General features: G+C 42.7%; 1 protein-coding gene and 1 non-coding gene across 2 annotated transcripts in view; one reads left to right on the forward strand and one right to left on the reverse strand.

The window, feature by feature from the left end:
- The window catches only part of LOC118632596 (kinesin family binding protein), a 35,407-nt gene extending 30,436 nt beyond the window's left edge, over nucleotides 1-4,971 (forward strand). Inside the window, exon 7 of the mRNA XM_036265834.1 lies at nucleotides 3,631-4,971. Coding sequence (XP_036121727.1) covers nucleotides 3,631-4,506 — 876 coding nt within the window. The 3' untranslated portion in view covers nucleotides 4,507-4,971. The remainder of the gene's footprint in view (nucleotides 1-3,630) is intronic.
- Nucleotides 4,972-6,208: 1,237 nt separating this feature from the next.
- On the reverse strand, nucleotides 6,209-6,343 carry LOC118632822. The gene has a single exon (XR_004960083.1). It is a non-coding gene; the product is annotated as a small nucleolar RNA SNORA33 (small nucleolar RNA).
- Nucleotides 6,344-19,716: the final 13,373 nt, after the last annotated feature.

Genomic DNA, 19,716 nt, shown 5'->3' on the forward strand with positions numbered 1-19,716 from the left:
CTAATCACTTAAATTCTACTTTTTTTGTTGTTGTTAATTCTCACCTGAGGCTACTTTTCCATTGATTTTTTTTTTTTTGAGAGAGAGAGGGAAAGAGGGAGAGGGGCACAGTAATTGATTGCCTCTCCCATGACCCCAACCGGGGCCGGGAACCTGCAACCTTGGTACATGCCCTTGACTGGAATCGGACCCATAACGCTTTGGTCCATAGGCTAACACTCTAACCGCTGAGCAAAACTGGCCAGGGCACTTACATTCTCCTTTGTATTATCGCTATTCATGTTCCTTTACTTCTTTTTAAACTGTAAGCAAGTTGAGGGCAGGAAACAATCCTCACTAATCTTTTTTTATTTTTTATTGATTTTGTAGAGAGGAAGGGAGAGAGACAAATATCTATCGGCTGCCTCCTGCACGCTCCTCACTGGGGATTGAGCCTACAACCCGGGCATGTGCCCTGACTGGAAATCAAACTGGAACCTCTCAGGCCATGGGACAGCGCTCAATCCACTGGGCCACACTGGCTGGGCTCTTATTAACCTTTTTGTATTTTATGCAGTATATACCGGGTGGGGCAAAAGTAGGTTTATAGTTCATATGGAAAATACAATTAATAAATAATAAAAGAATAGACTGTTTTGTGTACTCACAACTGTAAATCTACCTTTGCCCCACCCTGTAAATACATATTTTTAAACACTTTTCTTTTTTTGGTTTTATTTATTGATTTTTTTATCCTCATTCGAGGACATTCTTCCATTTTTTTGTTCAGACAGAGTGTGAGGGAGAGAGAGAGAGAGAGAGAAACATTGACGTGAAAGGGACACATCGAGTGGCTGCCACCCGCACAACCAACCAGGGCCGGGGACAAACTGCAGCCGAGGTACGCGCCCTTAGCGGACACCGAACCCAGGTCTCTCGGGACCGCAGGCTGACGCTCTAACCACCGAGCCAAACCGGCCAGGGCTATTTATTGATATTTATTTATTTTTTATCCTCACCTGAGGATATTTTTCGATATGTTGTTCAAATAGAGTGGGAGGGAGGGAGGGAGAGAGAGAGAAACATTGATGTGAAAGGGACACATAGAGTGGTTGCCACCCGCACGACCCAACCAGGGCCGGGGACAAACTGCAACCAAGATACGTGCCCTTAGCAGGAACCAAACCCAGGTCTCTCGGGACTGCTGGCCAATGCTCTAACCACCGAGCCAAACCGGCCAGGGCTATTTATTGATTTTTAGAGAGAGAGAGAGACATTAATTTGTTGTTCCACTTACTTAAACATTCATTGGTTGTTCGTTATATGTGCCCTGACCAGGGATCAAACCCACCACCTTGGCGTACCAAGATGATACTCTACCCCGGCCAGGGCTATAAATATGTGTTTTTATAAAAATAAATATAAATATATCTGGAAACAGTCCTGCCAGTTTGTAGCTATGTGTTCTTGGCAATTTACTTAATCGCTCTGTGCCTCAATTTCCTCACTGGTAATAGTATGTACTTAATAGTGTTGTTATAAGAGTTAATTGTGTGTGTGTGGCTCAGAAAAGTACCCAAGACATACCAAGTCCTCAATAAATATCCTTTTTTAGTAAATCATACAGAACATTGTAAAACTACTAAACAAAACCAAAGAAACCACAAAACTCCAGAAGCACAGGTCTTACAAGAGGAAAGCATTTTATCATTTTTTTTCATATATATATATTTTTTGGTATGTGACCCTAGTGGGAACTGAACCCGGGACTCTCTGGTCCACAGGCCAACGTTCCAACCGCTGAGCCAAACCAGCCAGGGCTCAAGAGGAAAGCATTTTAGAGATGGAGGGTAAATAAAGTGGAAAAGTAGCAAAAGAACTAGTGAGTTTTACATGGTATTGAGAGAAGTTGGAGCCGGGAAGAGCTTGTCAGCTTTCTTCTAGTCAATAAGCAGCCAAGAGGCAAATAAACAAGATTTAGAGACTTATGGCCTATATTTGAAGTGATCATGTCAAGCAAAATACACTACAATTTAACTGTTACCCTTCAGTTAGTTGATGGTTTCCAGACTGGGCACTAGAATTTCCTAACTACTTTAAGCTCAAATAGTTACCATGCTATAAAATTACTCAGATTTTTCTTAATCTGACCTTTTTTGTTGTTTTAAATTCATCCTTTGATCATCTGTTTATTTCAGAAGGCTTCTTCAATTAAACTTGAACATACACAAATTTATTTAAGTATTTATGCCAGTTCTATGTGTCATTGTACTGTGACTTAATTTAAAAGTACAACTTTGAGCCCTGGCTGGTTTGGCTCAGTAGTTAGAGTGTCAGCCTGCAGACCGAAGGGTTGTGGGTTCCATTCCAGTCAAGGGTACATACCTGGTTTGCATGTTCGATCCCCAGCCTCAGGCAGGAGGCAACCAGTGAGAGAGAGAGAGAGAGAGAGAGAGAGAGAGAGAGAGAGAGAGAGAGACCGACCTGTTCTATCAGTGAAAGAATATTCTCAGGTAAGGATTAACAAAAAAATAAGTAAATAAAAGTACAGCTTTGCCCTGGCCGGTTTGGCTCAGCTGTTAGAGCATCGGCCTGTGGTCCAGAGAGACCCAGGCTCGGTTCCCGCTAAGGGCGCGGACCTCGGTTGCAGTTTGTCCCCGGCCCTGGTTGGGTCGTGCAGGTGGCAGCCACTCGATGTGTCCCTTTCATATCGATGTTTCTTTCTCTCCTTTCTCTCTCTCTCCCCCCCGCCCCCCTCTATCTGAACAAAAAATGGAAGAATGTCCTCTGGTGTGAGGATAAAAAAAATAAAGTACAGCTTTGATAAGTTCCACCAAGAGCCACATGATATGAAAAGACATAATAGGAGGAAGTAATGTTGGAAGGAAGCTCTGGGACTAAGGAGGCACTACCTAGACTGGAGAAAAGAGGGAGCACCAATCCCAGGAGCTGAAGCAGCATGTTTGAAAGTTCTAAGGCACAGGGAGCATGGTGTTAGAATGGATGGAACGAAGGCCTGTGAGGCTGGAAGAGATTACAGTGTAAGAGTTAGAAAGGGCCAGAGCATTCGGGGCCTTCAAGGAATGGAAGCTTTGAAGGGCTTTTGGAACAATCACTTTGGTAGTAGAATGGACAGTGAATTGAGGGAAAGCAGGGATGGATGAGGGAGATTAATTAGAAGACCACTACAGCAGTCAGATGAGATGTGAAGGTAGCTTGGTTTAGGATGGTGGCAGGAGAGATGGAAGAAGAAGAAAAGAATGGATTTAAGATTTATATTATAGTTTTAAACTGTTAAAATGCTAATAATAACATACTACATGTATATAATGTTTCCCAGTTTTTAAAGTTCTTTTGTATGTATTTATCTTTTCTAAAGGAGTAGCTATAAATGAGTTTGAGTTTTCCAAAGAGAAATAAATAAAGTATGTAAGTGGTTTATTTAGATACTTCTTCTTGATTTCTTGCATTTTTAATATAATTGGAATATAGTTGGAGAAAGAAGTTTTAAAGGATGTTCAAGATTATAATATCTCCCTAACCAAGCTAGGAAGTAAGGGGGTTTTCTCTTTTTTACCTTCAATTTGCTTTAATATTATTTGGCAGCAGGTGATCAGTGTCCTACTTAACCATAATTATTTTTTCTTTCAGGACAACATAGGAGAGCTTGATCTTGATAAACAATCTGAACTGAGAGCTTTAAGGAAAAAAGAACTGGATGAGGAAGAAAATGTTAGGAAAAAAGCTGTGCAGTTTGGAACCGGTGAACTCTGTGATGCCATCTCTGCAGTAGAGGAGAAAGTGAGCTATTTGAGACCTTTGGATTTTGAAGAAGCCAGAGAACTTTTCTTATTGGGTCAGCACTATGTCTTTGAGGCAAAAGAGTTCTTTCAGATTGATGGTTATGTCACTGACCACATAGAAGTTGTCCAAGACCACAGTGCTCTGTTTAAGGTGCTTGCGTTCTTTGAAACTGACATGGAAAGACGGTGCAAGATGCATAAACGTAGAATAGCCATGCTAGAGCCCCTAATTGTGGACCTGAATCCACAGTATTATCTGTTGGTCAACAGACAGATTCAGTTTGAAATTGCACATGCTTACTATGATATGATGGATTTGAAGGTTGCCATTGCCGACAAGCTGAGGGATCCGGATTCACACATTGTAAAAAAAATAAATAATCTTAATAAATCAGCATTGAAGTACTATCAGCTCTTCTTAGACTCCCTGAGAGACCCAAATAAAGTATTTCCTGAGCATATAGGGGAAGATGTTCTTCGACCTGCCATGTTGGCTAAGTTTCGAGTTGCCCGTCTCTATGGCAAAATCATCACTTCAGATCCCAAGAAAGAGTTAGAAAATTTGGCAACGTCATTGGAACATTACAAATTTATTGTTGATTACTGTGAAAAGCACCCTGAGGCTGTCCAGGAAATAGAAATTGAGCTAGAACTAAGTAAAGAGATGGTGAGTCTTCTTCCAACAAAAATGGAGAGATTAAGAACCAAGATGGCCCTGACTTAATAATCCTTATTTTTTATGAAAGAAAATGTGCAATATTGAGATTTTTCTCCCCTTATGCAAACAGGCCCAATTCCATTGTGGTACTTACCTTTAGAGCCAGATGAGTGCCGTTTGAACTTGAGATACAGTCAGACCAGTTGAGTCTTTACTAGGACCTTAATCAACATAAAGGTAATTAATAATTTATACCTAACTATGTAAATTGCCTCATTAAAGTAACATGTGATTGGTATTCTAGATTGCATGTTTCTATTTAAATATAAACCTTTCCTGCCTCATTTTCTAAAGGTAGATTCTTTGTGTCCAGTACTTGATGGATTCTTTAAGAGGAAAAATGCTGGGTAATATACCTGATGGACAAACCCGTTATTATATTAAAATTGAAAAAGTAACTTCCTGTAGTTATTCTTTCCCAAATGTTTACTTTCCTAAATTCCCAAAGAAATTAAAAAAAAAAAAAAAAATTAACTGCCTGGCTGTTGTAGTTCAGTGGACTGAGCATCGTCCCATGGACTGAGAGGTCCTGGTTCAATTCCTGGTCAGGGCACATGCTGGGGTTGCAGGCTCGATCCCCAGTATGGGGCATGCAGGAGGCAGCTGATCCATGTTTCTCACATCGATGTTTCTATCTCTCTCCCTTCCTCTCTAAAAAATCAATAAAAACATTTAAAAAAAAATTAAAAACTAAGTTATGTTGTTATAAAGTATTATAAAATAGTTTGTCTCATTTATAGGGGGAAAAAAAGACCTTGTTGGAAATGTAATAAATTGACTTGTTTCACTAATAAAAGCTTCCATTTACTGTTGTTTTCTTGTAAGACTTAATTTTTGATACTTCAAAGGTATTGCCTTATTTGAAGCCAGAGAAGAATGTTGCTTCAGCAACATTGTACAGATAGAACACATAAAAATCTCAGTTATTGAATAAATATTTATTGAGATGCTAGTGTATGCCAGAAAAATCTTAATTGGCTGCAGTTTATCATCAGAGGATCCTGGTATATTTTACAAACCTTTAAGCACTGTTGGAAAGGATTATGTACTTCATAATAACATCGTTAATATGTTAGTCATTTTAAGAAATACAGAATTGAAATAAGTCCCTTTCCTGTGCAAACATCAAGATAAGTTATAAAATTTGATACAGAGAGTAGCTCTGTATGTTGGCTTGCCTATTCATTTGTTTCAGAAAGCTTAGGACTAGCTAGATCACCTTGAAGATTCTGTAACATTTATATATGTGTGATAAACCCCTTGTTTTTCCTTTGAGATCATTCTGCCAGGAAAGAAACCTTGAGTGTAACAGCAATGTGTAATTCATGCAAATTTAGTATTTATTAAATGTCTACCATGGGACAGGCACTGTTCTTACTTTTCCTAAGTATAGAGGATATAGTAATGAACAAGATAAACAAGGGCCTGCTCTCATGGGGGAAGTATACAAGTAAGCAAGATGATCCCAGGTTATGAGTGCTATTCAGAAAGGAACCAAGTGATACACGGTATCATTTAATGAGAAGGGTGCTTCTCTAGCTGCAGTGATCTGAGAAGGCCTCTGAAAAGATGGGAGTTGACACAGCTGAGAACTAGATGGGGGGAAAGGCAGCAACATAAGGATTCTTTGGTAGAGTATTCCAGACAGTGCTAGGCCCTCAGGCGGGAACAACTTTGGAAGGCGTTGAGCATTTTATTTATTATTTTTTCTTATAGTCATTTTCAGAGACCTTAATGAATGACTTCAATGTCTTTAAGGCTCCTAACATGGCTTTACTATTTGCTAGCTTTGTCTAAATCTCTGCAGAGACACATTCAGGTAAGCAGACTCATTGGCTGGCTTGGCTTTGGGCATTTTAGAAGATGGGAAAGGCCAGTGTGGCTGGTGCAGAAGAGGGGAGGGAGTGGGTCAGGGGTAGGGGAGGGAGAGGAGTTTGGATTTTATTCCAGGTACAATGGAAAGCTTTGCAGAATATTTAAGAGAGGGGCTGATTCCGAAGACTGTCACAGGGGTGTTCGGAATCAGACACCGGCCTGCTAATAAACGGCTCTTATTTGGGGAAAAATATTTAAGAGAGGGGTGGCATGATCTGATTGGCATTTTTAGGAAACCACTTTGGCTCTTAGAGAATAAATTGTAGAGCAAAGGGGGTGGCACTAGAGGTGAATCAGGAAGACAGGCTAAGTTTGATTAAGATTAATCCAGCCCTTGCCAGGTGGCTCAGTTGGTTGGAGCATCATCTCATATACCAGAAGTTTGCAGGTTCAATTCCTGGTCAGCGCACATACTCAGGTTGCAGTTCGATCCCCGGTTGGGGTGCATGTGGGAGGCAGCCGATCAATGTTTCTCTCCCCCTCTCTTTCTCTAAAATAAATACACACACACTTTAATCCAAGTGATGTGGACTAGGGTGGTAGACTAGAGATGGAGGAAAGTAGATAAATACATTTTCCGCTTTGAAAGTAGAATCACAGGACATGCTAAGGGATTAAATGTAAAGTATGAGGGGAAAAGAATCAAGAACCGTAAGTTGAAATATGCAGGAGAAGGCTATTTTTATTAGGGAGAAGTGGGGTTAAAAATTAAGAGCTCTGGTTAGGTCATACAGAGTTTAGATGCTTGAGACAAAATGACAAGTGAAGCCCTGGCCGGTTTGGCTCAGTGGTTAGAAGGGTCTTCAGTCTGCGAACTGAAGGGTCTCAGGTTCATTCCAGTCAAGGGTGCCTACCTGGGTTGCAGGTTCAATCCGTGGCTCCATTTGGGTTCATGTCAGAGGCAACCAATCAATGTGTCTCTCTGACATTGATGTTTCTCTCTCTCTAACCCCCGCCCCCTCAAAAAAAACAATGGAAGAATATCCTATGGTGAGGATTTTAAAAAAAGGAAAGTGAAGAGGATCATTAGGAAGCTAAGAGGAGACAGTGATTTCTTGGGCAGTGATACGGCTCTGCCCCCCAGCTACTGTCAGTATAAGCCTTTCCTGATAGAACCAGTTTGCTGCCAATCTCGTTCAACTTCATGACTTCATTTATATGGTCATTCATTCAGTTAACAAATGCTGTGAGCTAGTCATTGTGCTAAGCTCTGAGAATACTATCTGAGAGTCACAGCCTCTAAAATCTTGATAGTTTTTCTTCTTCCCAACAGTGTTACTCAAGTTGAGTTCAAAAGATAAATTCAAGTATAACAGGCACTGGTCTTAAAACCAGTCTTTATCCTAATACCCATCAACATACTCTGCTATTTGTTATTTGCTGTCTGTAGTGACTTTTCACAATTTAGGACTTTTTCTTTCGTTATCAGCAGAAAAATCTCGTGGCTGCTTTGCAACCTTGACCTCTGCTCACGTAGCCTGTCACCACAAACTGCTTTCCCTGGGCATGGCTCCCCAAAGAAGCCGCCCCCAGAGACTTCACTGCTCTAGATTTTAGTAGTTGTGAAGCTTTTTGGTCTCAAGCTCCTGTGCACTTAAAATTGCGGATGCCTTGCCTGGCTGGTGTGACTCATGCACCAAGAGGTTGCCGGTTTGATTCCCGGTCAGGACACATGCCCAGGTTGTGTGCCAAATCCCCAGTGGGAGGCAGCCCATCATTGTTCTATCTCATCAATGATTCTGTCTCTCCTTCTCCCTTCCTCTCTCTAAAATTAAAAAAAAAAAAAAAAGGTGGCAAGAGATATTTATTTTACATTTTTGCAAATTAATAGATGGGTTAATAGGAAACAGGTTGATTTTCATGACTGGTATACTATAACGTGTCATGTAGCCTTTGGGAAACTCCACTGTACTACATTTGTGAGAGAGGGTGAAAAAGGTAATGTCTTCTGATTACACCTGCTGACTCCGGTTCCCTGGCACCCTTTGAGAACTGATGCCCCCCCAGCCTATTCTGTGTTGGGCGTGGTGCAGACAGAGTGGATGCTGTTGAGATTGGTTTAGGAAACTGAAATCAGGGTGGCTGGTCTAGGTCTCAGATCCAAAGGAGAAATTGAGTCCCTCTATTATTTACTACATACTGGTTTTGGTTCAGTGGAATCATGGCAATGTCATGTCTTTTTTTTTTATCCTCACCTGAGGACATTTTTCCATTTTTTGTTCAGATAGAGTGGGAGGGAGAGATAGAGAGAGAGAGCGCGAGAGAAACATCGACATGAAAGGGACACATGGAGTGGCTGCCTCCCGACGACCCAACCAGGGCCGGGGACAAACTGCAACCAAGGTACGTGCCCTTAGTGGGAACCTAACTCGGGTCTCTCTGGAGCACAGGCTGACGCTCTAACCGCTGAGCCAAACCGGCCAGGGCGATGTCATGGCTTTAATTGTTATTTTATCAAAGAACATATTGGCTTTCTTGGCAATACTGGATTATTTTAAGTTTTATCTGCTAGAACTCTGACAAAACTGTCATTTTTTTTTACCCCTATTACTATAGAGTCACTAAAGTAGAGGCTCTCCCTTATCTACACAGTTGGTCATTATTCTGGGCTGATTTTGCAAACTCTTACATGAAATACATATGCCCAGAACCCTTAGAAGTGTTGGCAGCATGATAGAATTTGGGCTGCAGTAAATGACCTATCTCAGCCACAGATTTCAAATAACCTTGTGTTCTTCTTTTCCTGACTCCTAAAACCAATTATTAGGGAAGAGATCACATACTGAGCTAATAAAAAAAATGATTTTGACACAAATGTCCTTTGCAGTTTTTTCATCGTGCTAGATTTAGACAACTAATATGGCTAGACGTCATTCATTCATTTATTCACTTATTCAGTAAGTTTATATTGAGTGCCTCCTTATCAGAAAACTGCATGATACCCGTCAATCCTGAGCATTTGTCTAGGAAAAACATCAAATGTGTATACGAATTTTAGGGTCTTGTGGCGTATCTTCTGGGGGAATCCTGGTGTTCTAGATGATCGACATCTTGTTCCTCTCTGTTCCTCAGATCCCAGTTCGAACCAGAGCTTTCAGCTTTTCCCTGAATCGTGAGAGGAGGGGCTTAACAGATGTGTATTCTCCTTTGTGTTTGTGATTAGAAAATACACATGTCCACATGTCAAGTGCTATCAGTTTTGGCCAATTAAATCTCTCCTTATCCTCAGGGGTTGGCAGAGTTTAAAGGGCCAGATGGTAACTAGTTCAGGCTTTTCAGGTCACACCGTATTGCAGCTATTCACTGCCGCTGTGAAAGCAGGTGTAGGCAACGTGTAAATGAATGAATGTGGCTGTGTTCTAATAAAACTTGACTCACGCAAATAGGCGGTGGGTCAGATTTGGCCTGTAGACATAGTTTTGCCAACTCTTGCTTTTTTTTTGGTTTGCTTTTAGAGTTTTTTTATACCTTATATATAATGTAGTTATAAAAGCTAATATTATTGAGCACTAGCTAATTTATTCCAGGTCCTCTCCTAAGCATTTTATATGCATTATTTCATATAATTGTCTCAAAAACTTTTACATGGACACTATAATCCTCCTTTTACAGAATATGAAACGGAGGCTTATCAGGAGTTCCAGTGACTTGCCCAAGGTCACATATGAATACCTTTCTACAAAGTAGCAAGTTGGCTCTGTCAGTTGTAGTTTGAATGGATAATAAGAAGGGACAACTACACCTAAAGGGAGAGCTCAAGTAAAATCGCCAATAAGTGCCCTGGCTGGTTTGGCTCAGCAGTTAGGGCGTCGGCCTGCGGTCCAGAGAGACCTGGGTTTGGTTCCCGCTAAAGGCACATACCTCAGTTGCAGTTTGTCCCCGGCTCTGGTTGGGTCGTGTGGGTGGCAACCACTCGATGTGTCCCTTTCACATCAATGTTTCTCTCTCTCTCCCCCCCTCCCCACTCTAACTGAACAAAAAATGGAAAAATGTCCTTGGGTGAGGATAAAAAAAAAAAAAAGATTTAAAATTGCCAGGCACAAGCTATAATGTGAGAAGATTAACTTAATGTCACATATTGTCCAAGCCACACTTATGGCTATCACTATATAGATATACATAGATTGTTTAAAAATTATCCACTTTGTAGCAAAGTACCTGTTGCAACATTTCCAAATTTATTTTGGATTATCACAATAAGTTACTAGCCATGAGATATGAAGAAAGAAAACTCAAATATGTTAGGGCAATGACATATTTTTAAATTTTTTATTTAATTGTCAACATTTTATTTTTGTTAATCCTCACCTGAGGATATTTTTTTCTTTTTTCTTTTTTTTTAGTGAGAGTAGAAGGGAGGTGAGAGAGAAACAGAGAAACATCGATATTAGAGAGAGACACATGAATCGGTTGCCTCTGGCATGTACCCTGTCTGGGGCCAGGGATCAGATCTGCAACCCAGGTATTTTATGCCCTTGACCGGGAATCAAACCCTTGACCCTTCGGTTCATGGGCCAACGCTCTAACCATTGGACGACACAGGCCAGGGCTCAACATTTTTTAAGTAGCTCACTGTGTATGGATGCATTAACGTTGTAAGTGGCACTACACAAATGGGCCTTGTAGTCATTTTACAGTTCAGAAAGATGTCATCTTTTAGGGGAAAAATCAAATGGGGGGGTCACAATAACCATTCAAATTGTTTATCATTTATTATTGGATTTTGAAAAAAATCTAGAATGGGAAAAAAATTTTGAGAAAGCAGCCAGGAATGTCACATCAGGGAGAAATCCCAGAGAAAGTACTGCTCGCACAAAATCTCACCCATGTGGCCCATTCAACCTATGTAATCCAACCAGACGTTCAGTAGCTTTTTTCTCAGGAAGGTCATGACCCAATATTAAATTTTCATCTACAGGAAGTGATAAGAAGGCCTTGTAATGCTCTATGTAAAAATAGGGTTCAAAATAGTTAAGAAAGCCCTGGCCAGTTTGGCTCAGCGGTTAGAGCGTCGGCCTTGGTCCGGAGAGACCCGGGTTCGGTTCCCGCTAAGGGCACGTACTTCGGTTGCGGTTTGTCCCCGGACCAACGGCCCTGGTTGGTCGTGCGGGTAGCAGCCACTCGATGTGTCCCTTCACGTCGATGTTTCTCACTCTCTCTCCCTTCCTCTCTCTCCCTCCCACTCTATCTGTACAAAAAATGGAAAAATATCCTCAGGTGAGGATAAAAAAAAAAAAAAAAAAAAAAAAAAAAAATAGTTAAGAAAGACAAACCAGAGAACCTGCTGGATGATCATGAGTTTCTGAATCTGTCACGACCTGCGGCTGGCAGCCAGCCACACCCCATCTGTCAGCACAGAGCTCTCCCCAACCCCCTTCCTTCTGAATTATCTCACTCACTTTTCCTCCACTGGTTATCTGATCACTTCCTCTTTCCTGGTCCCACCCTAAGTCAGGTTTTGTTATCAGGAGATTCATCACCCTCTCAAGTCACCTGTAATCTTGCTTGGATGATTTTTTTGCTTTTAATTTCCCCCCAAAAGCTATTTCTTAGATACTAGTTAGGTAAGAAATTGTAAAAATGAAAACAGAATAATCTTCAATCTGCTCTATTGATTATGCAAAACTACAGAATGGCTTTTTATTATGAACTTATTGTCCTTTTGGGCTCAATAGTTTTGAACCCTGCTTTGGAATATTTAATCCTTCATTTATTATAGAGCCCATAAAATCCAATTACATTCCACTTAAAAGTAAGCAGAAATGATTCCCAACCTCCTCTGAAAGAGTAGCTTAAATTTCACTCATTGAGGATATTCCAAGGTGTAACTTAAGTCCATGGACCTGCTTTTATCTTCTAAATTTGAAAATAATATATCTTATCACATAAATCGATAGAGCATGTATACCAGATACAGATATGTTTGGAATGATCCGACTTGACATGTGCTTACACAGTATAAATGGAAGTCACTATGAAATTCCTTGGGGTGCTTAGAGAGCTAGGCAGACACCTTTTTAAAAAATGTATTTGATTTGAGGGACGGGGGAAGAGGGGGACAGAGGGGAGAGAAGGGGGGGGAGAAGGTAGGGGGGAGAGAAGGAAAGAGATCAGTTTGTTGTTTCACTTATTCATGCATTCATTGGTTGATTCTTGGGTGTGCCCTGACTTGGGATCGAACCCAGAGCCTTGTGTATCAACTGAACTGGCCAGCCAGAACAGCAGACACCTTCTAAGAGCAGCTGATAATAAGGTATGAAACTTGGGTGACTGCTGTTCAGCAGATGGTACTAAGCTGCCAGAGACAGAGGAAACAAATAGGTTTCAAATATGAGCTCCAAATTCAGTATTTAAGCTGCTTCTCACAGGGGCAACTGTGCTGTTCCGAGGTTGGCAACAGGGATTCTTTTATATAATTATTTAATGATCAGTGATGACTATTGAAGAATTGGGATAATTACACTTACGGTCATATTTTCAATAATAGGTTTGAAATGTAGAGCAGTGGTTCTCAACCTTCCTAATGCCACGACCCTTTAATACAGTTCCTCATGTTGTATGTGGGCGTATCTGCATGTGGGCGGACCCGCCTGGAGACGGATAGAGGAGCCGTGTCTCGGTTCCTAAGACCATCAGAAATATGTGTTTTCCCATGGTCTTAGAGGACCCCTGTGAAAAGGTTGCTCAAACAGGTTGAGAACCACTGATGTAGAGGTACTTGTTAAAGTACAAACTCCCAGGCCCTAGCCAGGTGCTTAATTGGTTAGAGCATCGTCCTGATACACCAACATTGTGGGTTTGATCACTGCACAGGGCACATACAAAAATCAACCAATGGCCCTGGCTAATTTTGCTCATGGACCAAAAAATCTCAGGTTTGATTCTGATCAAGGGCACATACCTGGGTTGCAGGTTTGAGCCCTGGCCCTGGTCGAGGTTGTGTGGGAAGCAGTCAACTGATGTCTGTCTGTCTGTCTGTCTCTCTCTCTGTTCTTTTCTTCCTCCCTCCCTCCCTTCCACTCTATCTATAAATCAATGGAAAAATATCCTCAGGTGAGCATTAACAACAAAAATATCAACGAATGAATGCATAAATAAGTGGAACAACAAATTGATGTTTCTCTCTCTCTCTGTCCCCTTTCCTCTCTCTAAAATCAATTTAAAAAAAATTAAAATGCAGACTCCCAGGATCTTGCCCAGAACTAATCAGAAACCCTTGGGTTGGGGTCCAGGAATCTACCTTTTAGTAGAACGGCCCATGATTCTTATGTACATTAAGTGCAAGAACCTCTGTTCTTAGACTAAGAGAAGGTCCCTGGCTGGTTTGGCTTGGTGGTTGGAGCATCATCCTGTGGACCAGAAAGTCCCGGGTTCGGTTCCCAGTAGGGGCATGTACAAAAAAAAAAAAAAAAAAAAAAAGAAGGAGGCTAGAGCTGGAGTGTATTGGAACAGCTTTTTTTTTTTTTTTTTTTTAAATCCTCACCCGAGGACATTTTTTCATATTTTGTTCAGATAGAGTGGGAGGGAGGGAGAGAAGAGAGAGAGAGAGAAACATCAACGTGAAAGGGACACATCAAGTGTCTGCCACCCACACGGACCCATCCAGGGCCGGGGACAAACTGCAACCGAGGTACATGCCCTTAGCGGGAACCGAACCCGGGCCTCTCTGGACCACAGGTCGACGCTCTAACCTCTGAGCCAAACCGGCCAGGGGTGGAGCAGCTTTTAAAGGGAGAAGCATCCTGAACCAGAAAGTCATTTTGTGCCTTTGGCTTCCGAGGAGAACGCAGCCTGGGGACAGAGAACAAATGTGCCCAGCAGCTTTAGATGGCCAAGGACTGCACGTCTCTCCTGGCTCTCCAAGCACTTCCTGTACTAGGAGAATTCTGCTGGGTACAAGCCAGTGGGGCCTGAGACTGGTAGCCACAGCACTGGGTCTCTGGGGCCCACAGGGAAGCCTCCTAGATGAAAGCCAGGACTCCCGAATGACCCCTGCAGAATATTCTAGAATGCCTCAAGGGAGGGGATGAAAAGGAAAGAGGTTGACGAGGAATACAGACTGGACAAGCAGCAATTCTTGGATTTGACTGGAAATACCCCGATGATTGTCCCTGTGGCCTGACGTTAAATATCCTGCGTGTAAGAGCTGGGACCCTCTCTCGAGAGCCTGACCCGCTTGGGGTGGAGCAGATATTCAGATTCCCTGCTCTCACACCCCATGAAGGGCTGTGTTCTGGTGACATCTGATTAAAATGAAAACTGAACGCCTGCTTATGGGGATGCAATCCTTTCTTCTATTGTAGACAGAGCACCCAGGGAAATCCCCGAACTGCAACAGAGACGTGTTGCTAACTTGGACCTGCATTTAATACCGTCTACTTTTGGAGGGGACAGGAGTCACGTGCCAGGTGGATGAGAGCTTGGACCTCTGAATGAGAAAAATGCAACCCTCCCATCATATTTCTGTAGCCAGGCAGCCTAAGATACACACACACATAAAGCACACAGTCCAGTATACCATGAGATGTGTATACAGCACATGGTGGACTTACCATTGACCAGAAGTCCAGGAACCTCCATACTGCTCAACCCAATGGAACTTTTTAGTCGTCATTCCTGAGCTCTTGATAGTATGGCCTTTGACCTTCTGGGGCTCCCTCCTTGAAGCTTCTTTCCTCGTCCTTCCACAGCACTGCACTTTTTCCCCACACTTCTGCCTTGCCAGCCACTTCTTTTTTTTTTTTTTTTAATCCTCACCCGAGAACATTTTTCCATTTTTTGTTCAGATAGAGTGGGAGGGAGAGAGAGGATGAGAGAGAGAGAGAGAGAGAGAGAGAGAAACATCGATGTGAAAGGGACACATCGAGTGGCTGCCACCCACATGACCAACCAGGGCCGGGGACAAACTGCAACCGAGGTACATGCCCTTAGCGGGAACTGAACCCGGGTCTCTCTAGACCGCAGGTCCACGCTCTAACCGCTGAGCCAAACCGGCCAGGGCGCCAGCCACTTCTTGTGTTTCCCTTAAGAGCTTTTAAAATCGATCACTTAAATATGAGCCTTAGGGTTCTGACCTAGGTTCTTAGTCTTTTCAGTTTCCTGGTGGCAAAGTCATCCATTCTTAAAGATATTGCTTATTATCAATATGCAATTTTTAAAAATATGCTTTTATTAACTTTTTTTTTAGAGAGAGAGCTAGAAACAGCAATGTGAGAAACATCAATCGGCTGCCTACTGCACGCCCCCTTCTAGGGATGGAGCCTGCAACCCCCGGCATGTGCTGCAACCGGAATCAAACCGGGACTTTCAGTCCATGGGACGATGCTCAATCCACTGAACCACGCTGCCTGGGCAGTATGTAATTCTTAACCTTTTTAGTTCACTTATTCCCAAATTAGAATTTGTCGAATGTTAGTTACACTCACACACAAAATTGCATTTATTTCCTTTAAAAAAACTGTTTTTTTTCTTTATTGATTTAAGAAAGAGAGGGAGAGAGAGATAGAAACATCAGTGAGAGAGAACATTGATTGGCCGCCTCCTGCATGCCCCCCACGGAGGATTAGGCCCACAACCTGGGCATGTGCCCTGACCAGGACTCAAACCCTTGACCTCTTGGTGCGTGGGTTGATGCTCAACCACTGAGCCACACCGGCTGGGTGCATTTATTTTCTTAAAAAAAATAATTTCAAGGCATTAAAAATGAAAAGTAGCAGCCCTGGGTTCTGTCCTTTCTTGTTTACCCCCCAACCACTCCCAGGAGGGAATCTGTTTCACTGTCTCTTGGCGGTTATCTGGACATGGTAATAACATGTTCATGTCACTATTTCTTACGTTATCAATTTAAAACATTATCTGTTGACTTCTTCCAATGATAGTAAAGGATTTAGCTCACTCACCATTACCTACTTCCACTCCTCACCTCTTAATATAGCTCCCAACATTAACTGTTTTTGGTTACACTCTATGATATAGATAATAATATGTAATAAATGTGTATATGTATGTATATACATATGTAAATATAATAAATATATATGTAAGTATATATGCATATGCATGTGTACCGTTCTATTTCTTGAACATTTACTAAGATAGGGCTATTAGTTTTCTTTGACCTTTCCTTTCTTCTACCTCCAAAGCATCCATCTTTTCATTCATACACTGGCATACAGTGATACCTCGGTTCTCGAACGCCTCGGATTTCGACCAAATCGGTATTCGACCAGGAGATTCGAGAAACTTTTGTCTTGGAATCCGAACAAATATTTGGAACTCGAACTTCCGAGATGAGCCGAGTTGAGCCGAATGGCGTTCATTCGGCCCAGCGCGCCGTGCTCGCGTCATCAGTGTGAGTGCAGAGAGAGAGTCACGCTTTGTGGAGAGAGTCACGCTTTACACTGAATTGAACCCTTAGACATACTGTACACTTTTATTTCTTGTTGAGACTTATGTTTTTCTACATATTATATACAAATTAGGCCAGTAAATAGGCATTTTCTGGGGCTTGGAACGAATTAATCCAGTTTCCATTATTTCCTATTGGGTTTCATTGCTTCGGTTCTCGAACAATTTGGTTCTCGACCGTCCTCCTGGAACGAATTATGTTCGAGAACCGAGGTATCACTGTAGTTGATAAATCTGCATTCTATTATGTGTACATTTCACTTTGTCATAATCAAGTCCTTGTTTCTTTGTAGGATTCTAAAGCTTTATAATGAATAAACTATTTACTTTACAATGATTATGTATATATCACCACTGCAGAATTAAGTAAAATATACTATGATTGTATTCCTTCCTTGCAAAGACTTTTGTTCTTCGAGTTTCTAACTGCCCCCACCCCAGTGTTTGCCTTTAGATTCTGGATGTCCAATTTGCCATCATCTGTTCACCCTTTACCAGAGACCCCCCTCCAGGAGCCCCCTCCCCCCTGCTCCCTCTGCACTGACTGTTCTCAGATCCGATGCTCAGCCCTCATCCTGGGGCTTCCCGTCACTGCTCTCCCCAGGGAGAGCCCCCCTTACCTGGGTCCCCTAGCTTCCTTTTTCTTGAGTTACTGATATTTTAAATTAAACAAGTAAATGTATGCTTGTTATGACAAGTCAAGTATAGAGACACATAAAAATCTCCTCTCGCCCTGGCCGGTTTGGCTCAGCGGTTAGAGCGTCGGCCTGCGGTCCGGAGAGACCCGGGTTCGGTTCCCGCTAAGGGCGTGTGCCTCGGTTGCAGTTTGTCCCCGGCCCTGGTTGGTCATGCGGGTGGCAGCCACTCGATGTGTTCCTTCACGTCGATGTTTCTCACTCTCTCTCTTCCTCTCTCTCCCTCCCACTCTATCTGTACAAAAAATGGAAAAATATCCTCGGGTGAGGATAAAAAAAAAAAAATTTCCTCTCCTTCCTCTCCAGCCTTGCACCCCTGAGGACACCTAAGTGAACAGTATGGCGGGTGCCCTTCACCTTTCTCTGTGCTCAGATACATATATTCAGACATGGACACTGGTTCCTTCAGGTTTGTTCTTTTACAAAAATGGAATCCTATGCTACATCTTACTTGGCAGCTTTTTACCCCACTTAAATAATTTATCATAAACCTTCCTCCAGCTCAACACAGACTGATAAAACGTTTTTTAGTAAGCTGCTTCTGAGTCTATAGCATGGATATATCCTATTTATTCACCTGTTTCTTATGATGAACAGTCAGGTTATTTTCAATTTTCATGTACTACAAAGCAATAAACATACTTGTGAATAAATTCTTATATATTGATGCTATTATTTTTACAGGATAGATTTCTAAAAGGGAAATTACTGGACCAAAGGACATGCATAAATAATTAACTTTCTTTTTTAAATATGTTTTTATTGTGTTTTTTTTTAGAGAGAGATAAGAACGTTGATGTGACAGAGAAACATTGATCGGCTGCCTCCTGCACACCCCGCACTGGGGATCGAGCCTGCAACCCAGGCTTGTGCCCTGACCGGGAATCAAACGGGGACGTCTCAGTCCATGGGACGATGCAATCCACTGAGCCACACCAGCCGGGCTATTTTAACTTTCTATTAGAGTATAACATACATACCAAAAAGAGCATGCATCATAAATGTACAGTTTAATGAGTTCTCAAAAATAGAACATGAACAAACAAGTTGACCAAACCCAGATTGAGAAATAGAACATTGCCAGCACCCGAGGCCACCTCGAACTCTGGATCAATATGCCCCTCCCAAGAGTACCCTCCTTCTGACCTCTAACGGTGCGCACAATTTTCGTTTTAAGATATTGCCACATTATTCTCCCCAAGAGTTGTAGCAATTCACATTCCCACAAGTAACTGCCAAATGTGTTTCTCCACACGCTCTCCAACATGAGATATAGCTTTCTGCTTACCTGGTGGGTGAAAATGGCATCTCACTGATATTTTAATTTGCATTTTTCTGAGTAACCAGTGAGGTTGAGTGTCATGGCACAAACTCCTGAATTTCCAGATAAGAAAACCAAAGCTCAGAGAGCACCGACCTCACCCGAGTCACTTAACATCTGCTTTACTTCTGTGGTTAGTACAAAGGGCTCAGCAAAGAGCCGTAGGCCAAGCCACAATGAGTCAAGCTCCCTAGCGAAGCTCGCTCAAGCTGTAAAGAAGAGTAGAGAAAGGATGCACCCGCCTTATTTTAGGGGGCTGGGCCCGGGAGACAAACCAGACTTGGCTCGGGTTTGGGGGCAGTGAGGGAAGGGAGCCATGTTGCATGCAGGCCGGCCGGGCGGGGGCGCGAGGGCTGGCTGTGGAGGTAGCACGTAATCCAGCCTGGTCAAGGAAACAAGCAACAACTCTCTAGCGAGGGCCTGGAGGCCGGGGGGGAAAGGGGAGAGAGCTGTGGGCTGAAAGTCAAGAGGCCTCGGGGCAACAGCCTGGGAAGGAGGAAGGGAGGCCCTCGAGGACCCGCAGTCCAAAGCAGGCCAACACGAATGTCCCCCTGCATCTGAACAGCGAGGGCACGGGCAGGAGAGGCCCACGCTCAAACAAGTGCTTGTGCGGAGGCTGAGGATGAAGGTCATCTAGAGGTGGGACTACACGGAGCCGAAGGGACGGTGGGCGTGCAGTGGGCAGCAGGGAAAGCCTAGCATGACCTCTGGGGAAGAGATGGAAAGGAGGGTTGGGTCAGTGGTCTTTACTTTTAAAAAGATGTTTTTGTTTATTTTTTTTGGAGAGAGAGGGAGGGAGAGAGAGAGAGAATCGTCAATGTGAGAGAGATACATCAATCGACTGTCTCCTGCATGCCCCCCCGCTGGGGATCGAGCCCATGACCCGGGCATGAACCCTGACCAGGAATCGAACCGGGA

Source organism: Molossus molossus, unplaced genomic scaffold (genome assembly GCF_014108415.1).
Source record: "Molossus molossus isolate mMolMol1 unplaced genomic scaffold, mMolMol1.p scaffold_m16_p_17, whole genome shotgun sequence".
Taxonomy (NCBI): Eukaryota; Metazoa; Chordata; class Mammalia; order Chiroptera; family Molossidae; genus Molossus; species Molossus molossus.